This window comes from Pan troglodytes, chromosome 7 (assembly GCF_028858775.2).
Source record: "Pan troglodytes isolate AG18354 chromosome 7, NHGRI_mPanTro3-v2.0_pri, whole genome shotgun sequence".
Lineage (NCBI taxonomy): Eukaryota > Metazoa > Chordata > Mammalia > Primates > Hominidae > Pan > Pan troglodytes.
In genome coordinates, this window is record NC_072405.2 from 43,969,716 (window position 1) to 43,991,159 (window position 21,444).

General features: G+C 39.0%; 1 protein-coding gene across 10 annotated transcripts in view; it reads left to right on the forward strand.

Annotated features, from left to right (window-relative positions):
- UNC5D (unc-5 netrin receptor D) overlaps window positions 1-21,444 on the forward strand; it is a 558,611-nt gene that overhangs the window by 338,693 nt on the left and 198,474 nt on the right. For all 10 annotated transcript variants that reach the window (XM_528109.8, XM_009455182.5, XM_009455179.5 and 7 more), the window contains one exon: window positions 18,908-19,011. In XM_528109.8, coding sequence (XP_528109.2) covers window positions 18,908-19,011 — 104 coding nt within the window. The remainder of the gene's footprint in view (window positions 1-18,907; window positions 19,012-21,444) is intronic.

Below are 21,444 nucleotides of genomic sequence, written 5' to 3' on the forward strand. Positions count from 1 at the left end.
TTTGAGACAGAGTCTCACTCTGTCACCCAGGCTGGAGTGCAGTGGCACAATCACGGCTCACTGCAAGCTCAACCTCCTGGGTTCATGCCATTCTCCTGCCTCAGCCTCCTGAGTAGCTGGAACTACAGGTGCCTGCCACCAGGCCCAGCTAACTTTTTTGTATTTTTAGTAGAGATGGGGTTTCACTATGTTATTCAGGATGGTCTCGATCTCCTGACCTCGTGATCCTCCCGCCTCGGCCTCCCAAAGTGCTAGGATTACAGGCATGAGCCACCACGCCTGGCAACTAACAGAGTTTTAAAACATTTGACATAATTTCAGACTTTCAGAAAAGTTGCAATATATACAAAGAATTCCCTTAAGCCCTTTACTGAGAATCTTCAGATGTTAACATTTTACTATGTTAGCGTGATCTCTTTCTGTGTTTATCTATATGTTTATTTATATAGAGAAAATTAAATTTTTTTCAGAAGTGTTTTAGATTAAGGTGCAGATATGATACCCCCTTGTTCGTAAATACTTCATGGTGTGTGTTTTAAAATCAAGGACATTTTCTGACATAACTAGTATCATTATCAATAATTTGACAAAATACTATTATCTATTCTAGGGGCATTATCTTAGTTTATCAGTTATGCAATAATGTCCTTTAATAACAGATTCCTAGATCATGTGTTACATTCAGTTGTGAGGTCAGTTTAGCCTTCTTTAATCTGGATAAGTTCCTGATCTTCCTTTGTCTTTGATGATGTTGTGTTTTTGGAGAGTGAAGGTCCATTGTTCTATTTACTGCCCCTCAATTTGAACATGGGAAAAGGAAGCAGCACCCCTGAGGGGGCTCCCACTCACCAAATCTGGGACAACTTGAGCATCAAAATAAATGATAGCAAAGATTATAGCTCATGAAATACGAATCCATGAATCTACACTGATGTTTTAAAAGATGAATGAATGAATGAACATATAAGTAAATGGCACAAGGAAGAGCTCTTTCTTATTGTAAAGACATCTGTGAAATATGAATTGATTCACACAAACATCAGCATGGAGGCTAAAACTAATGGGTGAAAGTTTCAGGAAAACCGGATATTTATATAATCTGGATGTATCACTTCACAAGATACTTATTAATTACAAAGGGGTAACTAGATAATAGCATTGCAAAGGAAAATCCTGTAGTACACCACTTTGATCAAGTAATCAATGTTAATGTCACCGAAAATGGGTCAAATCAACAGCATGTGATTTGATGTGATATCCTGATGTGATAGGCCCAGGAGACTACATCACTTCAATGATATCCTTAGAAAAATGTGACCTGGCGCAGTAGCTCATGCCTGTAATCCTAACACTTTGGGAGGCTGGGGCGGATGGATCGCTTGAGGTCAGGAGTTGGAGACCAGCCTGGCCAACATGGTGAAACCTCATCTCTACTAAACATACAAAAATTAGCTAGGTGTGGTGGTGCCTGCCTGTAATCCCAGCTGCTCAGGAGGCTGAGATAGGAGAATCGCTTGAACCCAGGAGGCTCAGGTTGCAGTGAGCAGAAATCATGTCATTGCACTCCAGCCTGCGGGACAAGAGCAAAACTCTGTCTCAAAAAAAAAAAAAGAAAGATAAAAGAAAAACTCTGTCTCAAAAAAAAAAAAGAAAGAAAAAAGAAAAATGTTTAATCTTCCTATGGTTAAAAATGTTTAACCATAGGAAGGCATTACACATACCTGTGTCGAGGAACTTTTTAAGTAATGGCTCATTTAACTGTGTTTCTCAAAATGCTGTCTACATGTGGGATACTGCTTGGTGCTCCAGGAATATAAGAAGCCACCAGATAGACATGGCACATGTTTCTGAAGCAGCAGTCATATTCCCCTTTAGATCTGCGAAAATAAAACATGGATACAGTATGGAGTGAAATGCAAATGCTTGCATAAATTTTGAAGATATAATTTGAAACTTCAAAGTTACTTTGTGCCTGCCACATCTTTTTAGTTTCCATCCGTAGATGGCATGGGGTTAATCAATTTTTCTCCTTTTTTAGTAGAAGCATTTTAATAGACAGTGTGAGCAACACTGAACTGTAAGAGACTCTGGTTCTAGGAACAGAGAATAACTCGTATGTAATTGATATAAGTTGTGCTACTTTTGCTTAATTAACACATGCACAGTGAAGAACACCAAGACGGGAACCACTAAGGCAGAAGTGTATTCCACCACATTTTACTGTGGATGGTGAAAAAGACAGTTTCCCCAAATAGTATTCCTTCATACTATTTATTGCCAATGATTATTTTACCAAGAAGAATTTGCAGAAATATAGCTACCACCTTTGAAGGAAATCACAGCTTAATTCAGTCTGCCATTCTTATGGTGAAATTCACCTTAAAAGTTCCTGGAAGATGGCCATTTCCATAAAAACCTCAGTAGAAGTTTATCAGGGGAGAGGATATAGATTTTATTTCAATTCAACTCTCATTTTCTCCACTGAAGGAAACTTCCAACAGATAATACAAACAGCTGATAAGCAAAACAAACAAAATAATATTACCTTAGTTAATGTTTGGGGATTCTTTGAGCCTAGGAATGTCATCTTAGATTATTTCACATCCTTCCACCAGCTAAGTAAGGATGAGAAGATGCATTCCAGAAACTTGCCAAGTGGTGAAAGAATACTAACTAAGGTGTAACAGTATCAGGCATCCATGGGTATTTATCTAGCATGTTCTAGGCAGCACGATAATTAATAAAATATTGTCCATTTCTTTGAAGAGTTTATAATAAGGGAAATATAAACAAGTGTTTTCATGGAATCTGGTTTGTGGTAGGCACAATATATTTTAGGAGCCACCAAGAGTGACAATTTACTGATCCCTGAGGCCTAAGATACACTTCCTGAGTCAATGTCTGAGCTAAATCCTTAGGAAGAAGGAGGAGTAACAATTTAGAGTGAGCATTCCAAGTAAAGGAAAGTGTTTGAGTCCATCCATCCAGGATGGAACATCATGTGACCTATGTGGGAAAGCAAGCAACACAGTACTTGTAGTGAATGAATCTCAAGATGGCAGAAGATGGTGCTACCAAAGAGAAGTGAACAGGACAAATTATGGAGGGTGTTCAAATTCTCTGCTAAGTGTTTAGATTTGTCCAGAATGTAGTTTGGGGCCATTGAAATGTCATAGGCAAGGCAGTGATGCTATCATACTTTCCAAACTCTCAACCCTCCCATTCACTGCTGTCAAAGATTTAAGGGGAGCAAGAGTCAACTCAAGGAAGCTTTGCACCAATCTTTGGGAGTGTTGATACGGCCTGAACTTCCGCAGGCATAGCATAGGTTGAAGAGGAAGGTACAAATGTGAGGATTCAGGAACGTAAAATTAGCTAGAGTTTATGGCTACTTAGATATGGAACTAAGGGGAAGTAAGAGAGGAGTTTGGGGACTCCTCCAAGTTTTGGGCTCGCTAGGTTTCTGGCTCAAATTATTCCATTAAGTAGGTTATGAATAGGGTAAAATAAACCAGTTTGAAGAATGAGATACTGGTTTTAGTTTTTGATCATGTCATGTGTGAACTACCTGTGGAATATTCAATGGACTGCTTTCATCATGCTGTTGTATTTATGAGCCTGAATTTCAAGGATATGAGAGCAGAATCAAAAATACAGAATTGAGAGTCACTGGCAAGTAGGTGGTAGTTAGTTGAGTAGACATCTGTCAGGAAGATAGAAGGAGCAGGCTGTTATGAGAACTAGCTACATTTTTTTCTGTACTACACAATCTCTACCTTAGTCCTCAGCTCTCAAATTGCTGATGAGGAAAAAAAACAACAAAAAAACAACCAGCATAACATGAGTGAAAATCTGTAAATGGTCAAGGGGTGAACACAGGAGAAGAATCCCATGAATAAGACTGAAAGAAAAAAAAAAGTAGAACAGGCACTAGGAGACCCATGAGGGAGAAGGGAAAGATTTATGAAGGAAGAAATGGTCAGTGGTGTCAATGTGATCTGACAATTGGAGTAAGAAGTGAGAAGTTTTGTTACATTTGACGTGAAGGGCTCCATCGACTTGAACAAAACAATGTAATGAGCCAGGGTGATAGGAGATTAGTGTGGATGTAGGAATCTATAGGAGAGGAGAAAGCAGAGATGATGTAGTCAACTCCTTCCCAAAGTTTGACTAAAGAGAGCACAGTTGGAACAATAGCTAGAGTTAATGATTTGAGGAATAGATGGGAATTTAATATCAGCATGAAGATGAAATGGCTTGTATTTTTAAAAAGTGTAGAGAGGGAATAGGAGTTACAGAGTGAGGAAGTAGAGGTCAGAAGAGCTGGGTTCAAGTTCTGGGACCAACTATTCAGTTTTGTGCACTTTCAGAGTGACTCCTGATACCGGCCACACATGAGAATCACATGGGGAACTTGTAAAAATTAAGATTCCAGGGTCTCACTCAGGACCTTTAGAATCCTCATCTCTGGAAGGAGGGCTTGGTTTTACTGTCTTCTGGTTTTCCTTCTTCTCATTGACCACAGTTGAATCTTCTGTCCAGATTCCTTCTCTTCCCACCTGTAAATATTGTAGTATTCTAGATCTCCATCTTGAGGCCTCTTCCCTCCATAATCCAGCCTCTCTTTCGGTGGAGTCTTTCGCTCCAGGGCTTTGTTCGCTGTCTATATTCTGATCATGCTCAGCCTTAATGTGGCACCTTGTCTCCCAAATTCTTCATCTACTGCCTACGTGACACATCCACTTGGATATCCAGTAGGTGTCTCAAACTGGCTATGTCCCAAAAAGTACTTTTTTGGTTTTCACTCCATCAATACTGCTGCAGGGTGATGTTGGAGGAAGTGGGGATAGTTAATGGGTATAAAAATGTAGTTAAAGAATGAATAAGATTTAGTATTCGATAGCATAACAATGTGAACTATGGTGAACACTATTGTATATTTTAAAATAACTAAAAGAATGGAATTGGAATGTTCTTAACACAAAGAAATAATAAATGCTTGAGATGATGGGTATCCCAATAAGCTGATGGGATTATTACACATTGTAAGCATGTATCAAAACATCACATGTACTCCATAAACATATGTACCTCTTATGTACCCATAATAATTAAAAACAAAAAAATTAAAAGAAAAAAAATCATTGCTGTAAATTTGTGTTTATTTCCCAGTGTTTCCTGATTCAGTAAAGGGACCATAGGGGCTCCTGACAAGACCCAGGGATCATCCTGGACTTTTCTTTCCTTCACTCACATCCTGTTCACCTAAAAGTCCAGCCACTTCTGTCTCCAAACTAGATCCTGAATTTGTCCTCTTCTCTCCACCTGATACAAACATTATTTATCTCCTATGATAATCTCTTTGCTGCTTCTGCTCTTGCTGCCTTGAAATGCATTCTCTACACAGCAACAAGAATGATTACTCTTGAAGAAAAATGCAAACCAGATCATGCTATTCCTATGGTTGAACACCATGACTTCCCAAACTTTGAACTTTTGGCCCCATAGGCATGAGACCCCATGTCTTTCTTCCCTTCCTTGACTATACAGTGCTTCCAGTCACCAGTCATTGTAGCTCTTGCAGCCACAGTGATTTCCTTCTCAGATCCCCATGATAGCTCCTATTTCACCGCCATTGATCATTCACTTTTCCTGGAAAGCATCTTCCTGATGCAGTGGTTGCATCTTTCTTGTCAGTTCTTCATAGTTTCATCTGCATTCTGCTGGGTCGTTTTATTTTTTTAAAAATACAGATTTGGCTACCCAAAAGGTGAAAAACTTTGAGCGAAAGTGGTTCCTTAGATCTTCCTGGTTCTGGCAAGATTGGCTTAAGGAAAGCAAAATGCAGCCTTCTTCCTTCCACTCAGTTGTTCTGTGAGGCCATGCTGGAGGTAGGAGGTGTTAGATATTTAGTGGCATATCCAGTGTTTACATGCTCATGACACTGGCCTCATCTTGTCCCGATTGACCTTCCTGGCCTCATGGAGATGTGGGATGAGGGAAGAACCAAAAAACTAATAATGTGATTAAATTGTTTTTTCTTGCTGCTGGGTTGGCTTTTATTTTTGACTCTTTTCTAGCCCTTTGTTTTCCTTTCATCCCTCTCCAGGAGTGGTAGTGAATTACAATGAGGTGGTGAGTATTGAAAGCTTAAGGTTATTTTTAGGTCATTTCTTCTTAAACTTGTTGCTAGTTCACATCCCTCTAATTTCCTGTAGAAGACTCAGAGGTCACTCAGGAAAGTCAGAGATGATTCTCCACGTCCAGGTGGTTTTTAAAACTTTGTCCCTTCAACCATGGGGTTCATTTTGCATTCCAGTGCTCAGCTGGATGCTGAGCTGCAGATAAGCTCTATTACTGCTTGTAGGAGTTGTAGAAATTAAGCTGTCTCAGAAAAGGGATACTTGACAACAGGATGAACAGCACAGGCTGGGTGCAGTGGCTCATGACTATAATCTCACCACTTTGGGAGGCTAAGGCAGGAAGATCACTTGAGGTCAGGAGTTAGAGACCAGCCTGGGCAACATAGTGAGACCCCATCTCTACAAAAACATTTAAAAATTAGCCAGGCTTGATGGCATGTGCCTGTAGTTCTAGCTTCTTGGGAGGCCGAGGCAGTAGTATTGCTTGAGCTCAGGAGTTTTAAGCTGTAGTTAGCTATGATCGCACCACTGCACTCCAACTTGGGTGACAGAGAGAGACCCAATCTCTAAAGTGTGTGTGTGTGTGCATGTGTGTGTGCCTGTGTGTGTATATGTATATATATGACCAGCATAGTCTTTTCATATCCTGCTTGGGAACTGAGCAGCCTAAGTGCAGTCAGTGCTTCCAGGCTCTGATCTTTTGTTTTTGTTTTCCATCAAAAACACTTTGATTTGGTGGCTATTTCTGCATTCACCTAGGACTCGATTTTCTCATTAGCACAGCAAGTAGAACAACAGTACTCTCAAATGTACAGAATGTGGAACTTGCAGATATTTTGTCCCTATAGCTTTTGGTGGAACATGATGTAAAGATACAAAATGTGAGTTATCAGTGTATTTTCCCTTGGTTTAATGCCTTGAAAACAAGGCAGCAGAGAATTTCTATATTTTTAGTTAATGGCTTTTCCTGTTGAAGATTGTTAATATCTCCTATTTAGGTTAAACTTCAGCTGTCCTTTATGTATTGACACAACCAAATCAATGCAGTCAATATGCAGAAATTGCCTTCTATGGAACTTGGAGACAAAGCAAACAGCAATCCTTCTTTCTACAGGCATGGTTTCCTTATGGGGGGTTCCTACCCATTATTTTCTTGCCAAAGGAAATGGTGCTGAGTGGCTTCGTAGGCAGGGGTGATCATTCTGGTGCCACATGTGCCCACTGTTGTATCCTTGGGGCCAAGAATCTACCCCCAGGCAACATAGACACATGAATTGACTCAGTATGATAGATTCACTTGAGAAGAATTTAAGTGATTATTGTCTTGTAGATTTTTGCTCTTCTGAGTATAACCTCATCCTGAAAGAGAATCAGCAGTTGGTAGTGACAACTGAAGGTAGAAGGCACAAAAAAAGAAGAAGGTGGCAGTGGCCCTGAGACACCAGCACCCATGAGTGAATACAATCGACGGGAAAGTTAAGACCATTAGGGCAATAGCGAGAGGGGATTGGTTAGGAAGGGCAGGAGTGACATGGCCATGTGTGTGCTAAGAGGATCATGAAATAACTCAGAGGAAAGAATTATACTGGGCCTGTTTTTTGTTTGTTTTGTTTTGTTTTGTTTTGTTTGTTTTGTTTTATAGAGACAGAATCTCACTCCATCTTTCAGACTGGAGTGAAGTGGCATGATTATAGCTCACTGTGGCTTCCAACTCCTGGGCCCAAGCAATTCTCCTGCCTCAGCCTCCCAAGTAGCTGGGACTACAGGCATGCGCCCCCAAGCCTATTTTGTTGTTGTTGTTGTTGTTTTCCTGGTTTTGTTTGTTTGTTTGTTTGTTTTTGAGAGATGAGGGTCTCACTGTGTTGCCCAAGCTTGTATCAAACTCCTTGCCTGAAGAGATCCTCCCACTTTGGCCTCCCCAAATCCTGGAATTACAAGCAAAAGACACCATGCGTGACCCTAACTGGATCTCTTTATCTCCTCGTTTGGCTATGTTATAGCCTCTGTAAGACACAGTTGTATTGTGTTTCTTATTCTTCAAGCCTGGTCTGTCTTGGTTTCCAGTCAGTCCTAAACTCATCGTTAAGATTTTTATCTTCCTAATTTTCAATAAATTCTCAATTTCTTTTTGGAAAATGAATGATTTTTGTTTTTATAAACAAAAGAGGCTGAACACGATAGATCTTATTGTGTTGGGAGTAGCTCAATAGAGAATACTTTAAATTAGTTCTTAAAGCATTTTGGAAAACTACAACTGTCTCTACTCAGCATAATATGTCCCTACTGCAGGCACAACTATATCTATCCCCTTGGCAACCCCACTGTTACCTGACAAGCTACACTACTTGTGAACACAGGATAATGATACACAGTGCTAGTTATAAAATGCTTTATTGATAACAGCAATTTATCAGCAGAGGGATTACAGAGCACAAGGGATCTCACAAAGGCCCAAAGTTATTTTATGGTCCTAGAAACAGCCTTGAGGAGCGTCAGCATGACAGGACCTTTTGCATCAGCCAAACACCCTGCTGTCCCAGTAAGCAGAGAATGCTCAGTGCCTGGCATCAAGAGAAGAGAGTGCATGGAGAGTTGTAGGGTGATTCAGTGGCGTCCGTCCAAAGGTGGCCCTTCTTCGTTATTGCTGTAAGATTTACTGAACAGGAGTTATGGTTGCAATATTCAGGAATTTCAGTAAGATGTCATATATATAATATATTATTGCAACCATAATATGTGTGTGTGTGTGTGTGTATATATGTACATATATATTCATTCCAGAAATATGGCAATAAACAGAACCAATGAAAAGTTTTGTGCTATGTGCAGATTCCTATGACTAAAATACAATTAAAGAAGAACATTTTAGAATTTGTAATTCACTAAACTTTGAAGGATATGATCTTTGTTGCTTCCTTCTTTGATGGACATTGTAGCAGTGAAACTTGGTACAATAAAATGAATATAATATATAATATTAAGGGGAATATATATATTATATTCACATATATATACATATGTTCCAGATGTATAGGAATCTACACGTGGCATTGTCCTTTAATGCCAGTTATCACTCAGGGAGACGCAGCTGAAATAAGAACTGGAAGATCTAACACAAAGACATGAAATGAAAGGTGAGAACAGCCTAATATCAATAATATGGGTCTGCCAGTCAAGAAATGTGCAGAGTCAGCCGGGCATGGTGGCTCACATCTGTAATCCCCACACTTTGGGAGGCTGAGGCGGGTGGATCACCTGAGGTCAGGAGTTTGAGACCACCCTGGCCAACATGGAGAAACCCCCGTTTCTACTAAAAATACAAAAATTATCCAGGCATGGTGGCACATGCCTGTAATCCCAGCTACTCCAGAGGCTGAGACAAGACAATCACTTGAACCCGGGAAACAGCGGTTACAGTGAGCCGAGATTGCACCACTGCACTCCAGCCTAGGTGACAAAGTGAGACTCAAGAAAAGAAAAGAAATGTGCATAATACATAGATCTAAGCAAGGTAGAGGGTTCAAGCCACGCTTGCGGGAGGAGCGCAGATAATGTGCCAAATACAAAAGACTATCACAATGAGGAAAAAATTCACCTAACAGAAAGCCTTTTATGTGCCTTCCCTCGGGAACTGAAGCCAGTAACTGACTTCTTAGGTCATAACAACTCAGGGCTGGAGGATTGAGGTGGAACCACATGGAAGCACCAGGACTTGACTTCCGGTTTGCTGGCATGCACCCATCCTGCATGTGAACCAGCCCTTTTATTACAATAAATACTCTGTATTTGGGTAAGTTACAATTTTATTTTATGTCTGACAAATGGGGTTTGTTGTTCCTTCAGAGAAATATGGGTGGCAAAGATTCAAAGCCTATTTGAATACCAATGTAGCTGGACAACTAATGGGACATCAGACCATCCTCCTGGAATCTTAACAAATGGCTTTGACTATGACTATTAAAAAAAATGACTATGATTTTTCACTGGCTGATTTGGTTTGAATGAGTAAATTATTTTTATTTCATTGCATTAACTGCCAGAACATTGAATGAGCCGATAACTCCCTGGTGTTGCTGAGCTGCAAAGAACTATTATTTGGAATTGAATTTTTATTGATTTTCTTGTGCTACAATGACTTTTCTAACATAGTAGCATGAAAGGAAAATGACAAAAAAGGCCAAATAGGGCATGGGGTGAGGAAGGGGAGGCTGCTGCTTCCCAAGGTCTAGCCCCAGATATACTACTTATTGGCAGGTACTGCTGACTCTGGATGATCCTGTTGCTGGTTATATGATTTACAGGTTAGCCAAGTACCCGGCTTTGTCACCTCTCCCTCCTCTTCACTTCTGCTGTCTTTGATTCCAGGCATTGTGGGTCTTGTTGGCATTCTGCTGTGGAACTGAACAGGGTGATGGGGTGAAGAAGGAACAGAACTAGACAGAGTGCTGCTCCAAATTGATCTGTGCTGATGATTGTTTGTACCATTCAAACACACACACACACAGACACACACAATGTGTGTGTAAAGATGACACTGAATGAATGTGTTATTTTAGCATCATTGCAGAGTCTATTGCACATATCTGTTCATGGTTTTGCTTTTCCTAGTCATCTTAACTGCCAGAGACTTCGATGCATATTAGTTCATAGTCATCATTCAGATGAGTTGAAGTGGGAAATTACATTTGCTCATTCATTCATTCAACAAATATGTATTAAGTCACTATCTTCCAGCTGCCAGAAATATGGCAATAAACAGAAGCAATGAAAAGTTTTGCCCTCATGTGCAGATTCCCATGACTAAAATAAAATTAGAGAAGGGTATTTCAGAATTTGCAATTCTGAAAAGTTTGAAGGATATGATCTTCCTTGCTTCCTTCTTTGATAGACATCGTAGGAGTGAAACTTGGTACAATAAAATGAAACAAGATGTACTTCTCTCCTGGCTTCTGATACAGTTTGGTCTAGTACAGAGATGCTTGACAACTCAGAAGAAAGGGATCTTTTTTTGGACGTGATTTTTGGTGGCTATGAAAGTAATCCATATTCATTACAGAAATTTTGGAAAATGCAGAAACAGATAAAGGAGATAATTAATATACCAAATTTCATCCAGTGGAAAATCTTCAAAATGTTTAGTAATTTCTTTTTAGGGTTTTTCCTATAACTATATATATATATATATATATATATATATATATATATATACACACACATACATACTAATCCCACACCAGTTGCTATTTTCAGATGGTAAGGTTTTGTATTTTTAAACCACATTTAAAAATCTATCTTTATGCATATGTATGCAATTTGGTTCAGTTCCCTTATACAGAACAATGTGACAATGACTGCTTTTCTTCTTCCCATAGACCATGTGCACATGATTATGAGTGAGATTAGAGGGTGGAAATCTATTTATGCTCCACCCTCTCAATATATATGAATAGAAGACAAGTCTAATAAAAGAGTGTCCTCATGTGATATGAAAACTTAGGAAAGAGTGGTAGCTAGGCAAGCATTTTGCAGAGACTTGCAAGAAAAAAGTGAGAGAGCATATGTATATATGTTTAAAAGGAAAGAGATATGGTGGTTATGCTTTAAGCCAGTACAAGTCTGATTGAGACTATAAATGGCACCTGGTGTGTGTTTTTAGGCCTGTGAGATTCTCTGCCTCAGTTTAGATATTACTCTCTGAGAAACTTTTTTGCAATCACTAGATTTATGTGGGCCCCACTGCTACATTTACAGGGTAGTTCCCACTTCTCCATCTCATCACTCAAATGTATACCTCTTAATTGTTTGTTTAATAGCTAGTCACCCTGCTAGAGCATATGCTCTGGGAAGGCCAGGGCAGTCTGTGGCATGTTCAGTCAGGTACCCCATTGCCTGGCACAGTGTCCAGCGGGAGTCAACAGCGGGAGTGAGTGAAGAAGGCTATTGCACTTCTACACAACTCATGAAGGCAAATTAAGGATTACCTACCAGCTGGGTGCAGTGGCTCATGACTGTAATCCCAGCACTTTGGGAGGCCAAGGCAGGTGGCTCACATGAGGTCAGGAGTTCAAGACCAGCATGGCCAATAAGGCAAAACCCCGTCTCTACTAAAAATACAAAAAATTTAGCCAGACGTGGTGGCACACGCTTGTAATCCCAGCTACTCAGGAGGTTGAGGCAGGAGAATTGCTTGAATCTGGGAGGCAGAGGTTGCAGTGAGCTGAGATTGGTCCATTGCACTCCAGCCTGGGCGACAAGAGCAAGACTTCATCTCAAAAAAAAAAAAAGGATTACCTGCCAAAACAGGTGTTTAATGCAGGTATACTTACTTTGGAAGTAGATGTATTTAATAATAATACAATTACTACATTTGGGAGAGAGTGATTTTTATTACTAACATGCATATGGTAGAGATCATGTACTCCACTCTATTTTATTTAGCACTTAATCTGAATATTTACCTATAATCTTAAATATTTTGAGCTTATGATTTTTAATGGTTGCATAATGTTCCATTTTATGAATGCACCAAAAAATTAACCACCCCTATATTATTAAGTTATTAGCAAGTGTTCATCATTATAAATGATTATTTGAGCAATACCACTATGCATCCATTTTTCTGTGGACCTCTCATCTTTTTTTTTTTTTTTTAGAAAACTTTAGAAATAGAATTATTGAACCATATGAATGAATTCTTTTTAATAATAACTGTACTGAGATATAATCCACATACCATGCAGCTTACCTATTTAAAGTGTACAATTTGGTAGTTTTTAGTATACTCACAGAGTTGTATAACCATCATCAGGGTCAAGTATAGAATATTTCCGTCACAACATAAAAAACCCACCAAAGCTATTTCTCTTTGCTGTCCTTCCCCATACTCCTTGCTCAGCTGCAGCTCTAGGTAACCACTCATCTATTTTCTGTCTCTATGGATTTACCTCTTCTGTATATTTCATATAAACGAATCATACAATATGTGGCCTTTTGTGAATGGCTTCTTTCACCTAGCATAGCATTTTTAAGATTCATCTATGTTGTAACGTGCATCAATATTCTTTCCTTTTTATTGCTAAACAGAATGCCATACTGTTCATCTATGAACTTTTGAAGTAACACATTACAGCTCGCTCTTCATGTATGCCCATTTTCACTTGTAGCAGTGTTTAATATTACTGTTTCTTATATGCTTGCTAACCTTGGGCATTATTACTTAAACAAAACTAAGCCTCTTGCAAGAGGAAGGAGATATATTGATGGTTCCAAAATGGACATTTCTTGAATAATTAGTGATTTGATCCTTTTAGATATTTTTATTAGCCACTTGTATCTCTTCTTGTATAAATTTTGTTTCACGTCCCTTCGCCATTTTATTTGAGGGTATTTTTATTTTGTTTCATAAGAGCTCCTTATATATTAAGGCTGTTAACCCTCTGCCCTTGATGTTGCTTATAATGTTTTAGATAAAAAAAAAAATTTAATTTTGACAAAACACTACCTACCAATCAATCCCTTAAGGGGTCTTTAATTTCAAGTCTGGAAAAGCCTTCCTTTTCCTAAGATCCAATGAATATTTTATTTTATTACTGCTGTAGTTTTATGTAAAAAATTTCTTATTAATATGGGATTTATTTTGGTATAAAGACATTAATCTAGTTTTATTTTTTTTCTCCAAAAGGGCAACTAGTCATCTTAATACCTTTTCCCACTTAATTTATGTATCACTTTAATCATATCCTGCATTATTCTTTTTATTTAAGTGTCTCTGAAAAATGCACTGGTTTATAGTTAATTTGCCTGATTTATGACAAAGCTACCCCATTTTAATCATCAAGGCTTTAGGATCTAGTAATATACATGACCTCTATGAAGCAACCAGTGCTCTTAAATGGACTTTACATATACCAAGATTTAGTCTTAACAAAATGTATGTGAATTATTATCCTCATATCACTGATGAGGAAGCTGAAGCAGAAACATTGAGGATACTCACTGAGTCAAGGTACGAGTAAGTGGTGGTCCCAAAATTCAAACAAAAACACAAGCTGCAGCCCCCACCTTCCTCACCGGTGACCACTCCTGCCTGGTGGGGTCCTGAGATCTATGATCCAGCAATTTTAAGTTCATACCATTGGTTATGCATATTTATGATCTATTATGCATCTTTCTTCCCTGATCCCTTAGATAGTTATGTGAATATTTTTAGTTATATTATAAAAAGTATTTAGGTTTAAAACTTTTAAGTGTTTTTATTGCCCATTGCCAGGTTTTTAAAACCGACAACTTCCAAATACTGAAATTATTGCATTGAGTTGTTTTTCATTGGTTAGTTTATTTTACAAGGTAATGTTTTCAGGAAGAGTATGTGGCTGCTTACAATCTCATGGTCCTATCATGTCTGACACTACATTGTTCTTAGGTTACTCATGAATACTAACTTGTTTGCAAATAAAAAATTAGCACCTATGCTTTTTACAAAAAAAAAGCAAAAAATAAAAAAGAATTTGATTAAGTATACTCTGATACATAAAAAATATAGGAAATAAATTCCATATTCTTGTTCCATTGTTCTTTTTGCTTGTTTTCTGCAAAAATACTTGTAAATTTACTTTTGCATTTTATTAATATTGTTAAAATTAGCAGTTTCAACTAAGATCTATCTAGGGTTGTTTCTTTTTAAAGCTAGTTTGCCTCATATCCAATGAGTCATTTTGCAAACTCAAGTCCTTTTTTAGCTTAGAGAACTATTATTACTATTATTAAATTGATTTTTGTTTCTTTTTTTCAGCTTGTTGTGTCCTTTTAAAATTCCTATTATATGTAATGTATTCCTCTTTCTCCACTTTGTCATTCATTTCATCCTCCCTCTGACAATCTCATTGTCACTTTATCACTTTCCCCTTACCTCATTTACTCACCAGGTATTTATTAAGAACCTGCCCTGTATCAGATATTACAATAGGCACTGGGAATAGAGGAGTGAAAGACTAGGACATAGAACCTGCTTTCATAGAACCGATGATAGAACAAGGAAAACAGATGTAGAACAAGTCACCATAAGCACACTAGTAGAGGACATTTCTTACTCTGTTACCAACACAGCAATCTTCGATGTCTATACCAACTGGTCTATCTATAAATTGAGCAGAAGGGTATGGAGCTCCTTTGCCAAGCCCAGGCTCCCTGCAATGTTCCTGCGGTTTCCCCTTTGCCTACTTAATCTTCCAATTTCATTATATTAATATTTTCTGTTAAACCAATTGGTGTACTTGCTGTTTTTCTGATGCATCCTGACTGATGCTGCCTGTCTTGTGGTTCAGTTTTCTGCAATATTCAATATGCTATTTACTGTCTCCATATTTATTTATATATTTCTAAATCAGCAGTTAGTTTCTTTCCTCATAGTGGCGGTTTCTTGATCTCAGATGTTATCCTATTTATAACTCTCTACTCTAGATTCTCAGTTGCTATTTCCTTTTGACTTTAAAGAACTAAAATTAGAAATTATCTAAAAATATGCCTCTTGCTTCATGTCTTTTTAGAGGAAGAAATCTATTTTCGGTTCTATGGTTTGTTTCCTTCTCTTGTAGTATAATTCTTGTTATATGGCTAAGGATGTTTTCCCTACTATTAGAAATTGGATCAGTTCCTGTCCCTTTCTTTCAAGGCTTGGAGCTCATATAGGTGATTAAAGTGTTCAGATTGCCTATTCAGAAACAAATTAGACTGGGTGCCCTATGGTGAGAATCATAGCTATACCTCTGTGTCTAAAGAGTTTATTTCCATCATGTCTACTATATTTAGTAGCTAACTTGAATTTGTTGGTAAGTTTACCCTCCTTAGGATTCAAAAGTTTGCCCTCCTTAGTAGTCAGTGTCCTGGCACCAGTATCAGGTACAAGCCAGAACTAGGACTCCATGATACTTGTGTTTCTCACTTGGTATAATGATGTCTGATCATTACAGCTCCCTAACAGGTTGGCGGCCTGTTACCACTGTTGGATCCAGATATATATAGTGCCCTAGTTGTTCCCTGTCCCCCAGTCATTGCCTTTAATCTTTGTTCTTTTTATGTACACCTTTGGGAGGGAAATGTGTGTCTTGCTAGGACTCTTCCAGTCATTTCAAATGTCATTTGGAAAGAGCAGCAGGTTGGATTGGCCTTTTCTTCTACCCAATCTTGCCTATGTGAGATCTATTAGAAGTTCCTTGAAGTTTCTAGTTTATGGGTAATACCCTTTCCTAGGTCCCACTGTCAATAGTTTATACACACACACACACACACACACACAAATATGTAAATTATACAAATGTTTATAAATAGATATGTATGTATTTACTTACCTATTTTGCTGAGAGGCTGGAATGGGGAGAAAAAAAATGACATTTCTCCAGTTGTCTTTTCACCTGATAACTTAGTTAATGTAGTGGTGTGTAGATAGCCATAAACTAAGTATTTTTTTTACATTTTCTATTTCTGTTGATCAAAGAAAGGACACAAAAGTAGAATGTAAATAGAAATTTGCACTATATGTTTTCTATACTTTATCTGGCTGAATACAGATTAATTGGTGTCAAAATTGGGATGACCATTTAGCAGCACTGAACAAAACTTCCTTCAGAAAACAAAGCAATGAAGGAAAAGGAAAAAAAAATAACAAACAAACCAAACAAAAGCCGGACACAGTGGCTCATGCCTGTAATCCAAGCATTTCGGGAGGCCAAGGCAGGAGGATCGCAGGAGGAGTTGGAGACCAGACTGGGCAACAAAGCAAGAAGTGACAATCTGCCCATTTCTACAGAAAATTTTTAAAAAATTAGCCATGTGTGATGTCACACACCTGTAGCCCTAGCTACTTGGGAAGCTGAGGTGGGAGGATAGCTTGAGCCTGGAGAGGTCAAGGTTACAGTGAGCTATGTTCACACCATTGCATTCCAGCCTGGGCGATGGAGCAACGCCTTATCTCCAAAACAAAACAAACAAACAAAAAAAACACAGCTCCTTCATCAGCAAACTGACATCTCATATGTTAAAGTCACTCTCGCTCTATGATAGACTAATTTTGATATAGTTCTGATAAATAACCAAGTCATATGGAGGAAGGATTTTTGACCCAAAGATCCCTTGTGAGACAGCAGAGGAGAATTGTGTGGGAAACGTGAGAATTTTCTTTCTGGGTTTATTCACAGAACCTTCACAGTTTTGTTGTCAGGTATGTGACCTTCATCATACTTGGAGTCAGAAGTCCTGAATCAAATGGGCTGTGGCAATTTACGGTTCCCGGATAGAGGGAAGCTGGCTTTAAAACTCAGGGGACAGCAGAGAAATGAGAGAATGGATCTTGTCACCCACCTGCAGTTCAAGTTGTTTTAAGATCTTTGCCTTATATATACTCATGAAGACCTCCGAATATGTAGCACTGCTACTAACAAAAGACGTTGGTTGCCTCTGGGAGGGAAAGCATTAAGAGTAAAATTCGGAGGAAAGTGAATACATGGCTTGCCGTGCTTGTTACTCATTGAGTGTTTTTGACTTGCTAAAGGCAAGTTTAATGTATTTATACAATTTATAAAGATGTAACTGATTCTGGAGCTCTCCTCTTTACAGAGAACATATTTCATGTTATTGTAAGCACTGAAGAAAATTAAATCAATAAATTCACAGCCTGTAATTTGAGATACTCAATTTGAAGAAAAATGCATTGTCAGGGAGGGAGGGCAAAATCTTTTACATTGAGGAAGACTTGTAAACAACCTGTCTTTGCCCTACTATCCTGTGCTTTCAAGTGGCAGCAAGAATTACCCTCGTGCTGCAAGATTATCAAAGAGTTGTCATGACACCTCGAGAGAAGTAAAGGCCAACTCCCCACTTTTTTTTAATGAAGCGTGTGCTCAAGTGGAAAGCAATGCAAATGAAACTCTTCTGCACTGTCCATCTATGTCCTTTTCCCTGAGAAGGCTTTGCTGGTTAACACTCAGCCTGGGTGTCAGAAAGCTTAGTGCATTGTTCCCCATCACTGGCATCGATGCTCTCTGTGACCACTGGCAAGCGAATTAACCTCTGCAAGTGTCATCCTTCCATGTGTGAAAGGTTAATAGTACAGCTTGTTTGCAAAGTGCCTGGAGCCTTCCATGAAGGGCACTACCCAAATACCCAGCATTGCTGTTTGACTGGAGGGCGTTGTGTTTTGTAATTATATGTTTGGTTGGATAGGTTATAGATTTTGTTGTGGTTGAATGTTGCCCCTTCTCCCTGGTTACAAATAAAAACACTAATAGGTAATCTCACTCTATTAGCATCTTCTAGATCCCCCTAGAGGGTTAAGGGAATGGCAGAGGTTACAGATTAATAATGCACTCTTTAGTTAATAGAAAAAAATCATGTGCATCTCAACTGCATAATAGCTGTGGATGGCAATTTATTAGTCCAAGTGTTTCATCAGATGCTCAGCAGATAATGCTGGCAAAGACTCATGAAACAATGGGGTGTTCTGTGTTTTTTTTTCCTACTCTCCTAGTTATTTATTTCATCCTTCACATCAATATAGGACATCAGAAACTGTTTTGTCCAGGTTATTTCACATGCATTTATGAATATTTGGAAAAACGATTCTCTTATTCTAGAATTCCTGGAACAAGTGACTTATTTTTGTGTGTGTGTGTCTAGGTTGTGATATTAAGCTCACTTTTTTTGTACTTGGACCAAATTTGAATAACACTAGACTTGAAGCAAAGTGTCACCTATCTCATGCTTCTTTGCAGATTTACGGAAAAACTTTGAACAAGACCCACAAGGAAGGGAGGTTCCCATTGAAGGCATGATTGTACTGCACTGCCGCCCACCAGAGGGAGTCCCTGCTGCTGAGGTAAGACAGGATCCTGGGACCAGTCACCGGGAGGAACCAGGCCTGTTCCCAAGAGGGAGGGCGGAGTCCTGTGTGGCTGGAAGAGAAGTAAAGGAGCCCATGTCTGGGATTCTTGTTGCCTGGGCTCAGTTGCTAAAGATGGTGAAGAAATTGTCTAGGAAATAAGCTAGAAAGGAACTTGTCTCCCATCTACTTCTGTGTTTGCACAAGGCCCTTGGTAGGCAGCCTGGGTAGGATTTGACCTGTCTTCTTGGTTCTGGGGACCTTGAATCATGCAGTTGTCATTCTTTCTGTCCTCAGTCAAGATCTTCTGATATGCATATTGGCTTATGGAGCAAATCTGAGCTGTAACAGGCAAACACACATGAAAAAGCCCATAGGAAAGGTCAGAAGACCCAGTCCCAGTGTCACTGGTGTTTGTTCGTCCTTCACTTTTTTGTGGAACAAGCATTCATTTATTGAGTGTTTGTTATGTTTTCTGCACTGTGCAGGCATTAGGGATATAAAAAACGATGAAGCCACAGGCCTCTGATCTGTTATCCTTCCTTCACAGCGAGGTGTCTAGAATCCAGAGTCACAATGTTTTTTGCTTCTTGAATGTTTTCTAGAACTTCTACCTTACTATTCGAATATAATTGTCCCTGGTAATGCACTCTGGTCATAGGAAAGTCTTTCTAAATCTTTTATTCACAATGAAAAGATGACCTCTGATAGACTAGTAATATAGCTATTATTGGAGGAAAAATACTAAGAAGTATAAGGCATGCTTAATATAACGAAAAGTTTATAAATTTAGGCCCGTGAAGCCCGAAAATTTGAGAGAGGTCTCAGTTAATTAAGAAAGTTTATTTTGCCAAGGTTGAGGATGCATGCCCATGACACAGCCTCGGGGGGTCCTGACGACATGTGCCCAATGTGGTCAGAGCAGTTTGGTTTTATACATTTTAGGGAGACATGAGACATCAATCAACATATGTAAGACAAACATTTGTTCAGGTCCGGGAAAAGCTGGACAATTGGAAGCAAAGGTGGGATAACTCCCCTGGAAGCAGGGAGGGGGCTTCCAGGTCACAGGTAGATAAGGGACAAATGGTTATATTCTTTTGAGTTTCTGATTAGCCTCTCCAAAGGATGCAGTCAGATATGCATTTATCTCAGTGAGCAGAGGGGTGACTTTGAATTGAATGGGAGGCAGGTTGGCCCTAAGTGGTTCCCAGCTTGACTTTTCCCTTTAGATTAGTGATTTGGGGGCCCCAAGGTTTATTTTCCTTTCACAGGCCTGAGTTCAGCAGCACATGGTCCAGGTTTGACTCTTCTATGGGAAGCTGGGAAACAGTGTTTAGAGCTATTGTTTATTCATGGAGAAGCAGATATACAAAGAAAAAGAAAAAACCAGGAGCCTTTGCTTCATATTTTAGTAAAATTGGGATTTTGTAATTGGCAGGACAAAAAAGGAGATAAAATAAAGGGGAATGAAAAAACACACATACTTGCATATTTAGAAAGCATGCTGGGTGGACACTATTCAAAGCTCAAATGGCTCACAGAAATGAAGTAAACGGACTTGAAAATTAAAGTGAACACTCCATGCATGATGTAAAATTATTAGAAAGGAAAATGCTTATTTAAAAATTTTTTATTGAATGTCAAACAAAAAAGATATTGATCTCCTTTTGCTGCCCTATTGTTTCCTACAAACAGCATGCCCTCCTTTCCTGAACAGGGCGTTAAGTGTCAGGCAAGGGACTGTATCCCTCTCATTTAGGACATCGCATGTGTTCCTAGGAGCCTAACAGAGGTATCAGCAGTTCTCTACATTCAGCGCCCATCTTTCAAAAATCCCAGTTTACAAATGTTTTATGCATAAAAATGTCTAGTCTCTGTAGTGCCAGCTGTGTGAGTGTCCCCTGGTACACCCATGTTTCCTTCTGGTTCTGTGCCGGGTCACTACCATTGACTTTGGCAGCAGCAGAGAGGGGTGCTAATGTTTTGATTAGCCATCAGCCTATAGGAACTTAGCATACTCTAGATCTCTATTAATCTACTTTTTTTTCAGATGGAAGATAACTTAGATATTTACTGGCATAACCTTTGCATTTTAGAAGCAGGAAAACTGATGCTTGTAATAGTGACCAACCAAAGGTCTTGCAGCCATTTAAGGGCTCTGTTCAAAATCCTGCAAAGCTACTCCAAAGCAGTCCAGGTAAAAGTCTATGTTCTTATAGTGCTTTACAAGATTCAACATAATCTGGCCTGGTGTGACCTTATATATTTTATTTGACTGTGCACTTGACTGCGCTACAGTCACCCTGGCCCCTTCAATCTCTCTCAGATGCACCAGCCATGCTTCTACCTCAGGGCCTTTGCATGTGCTGGCCTCTCTGCTGGAGGGCTCTTCCCCAGTTGTCACACTGCTTTGTCCCATCTTTCTTA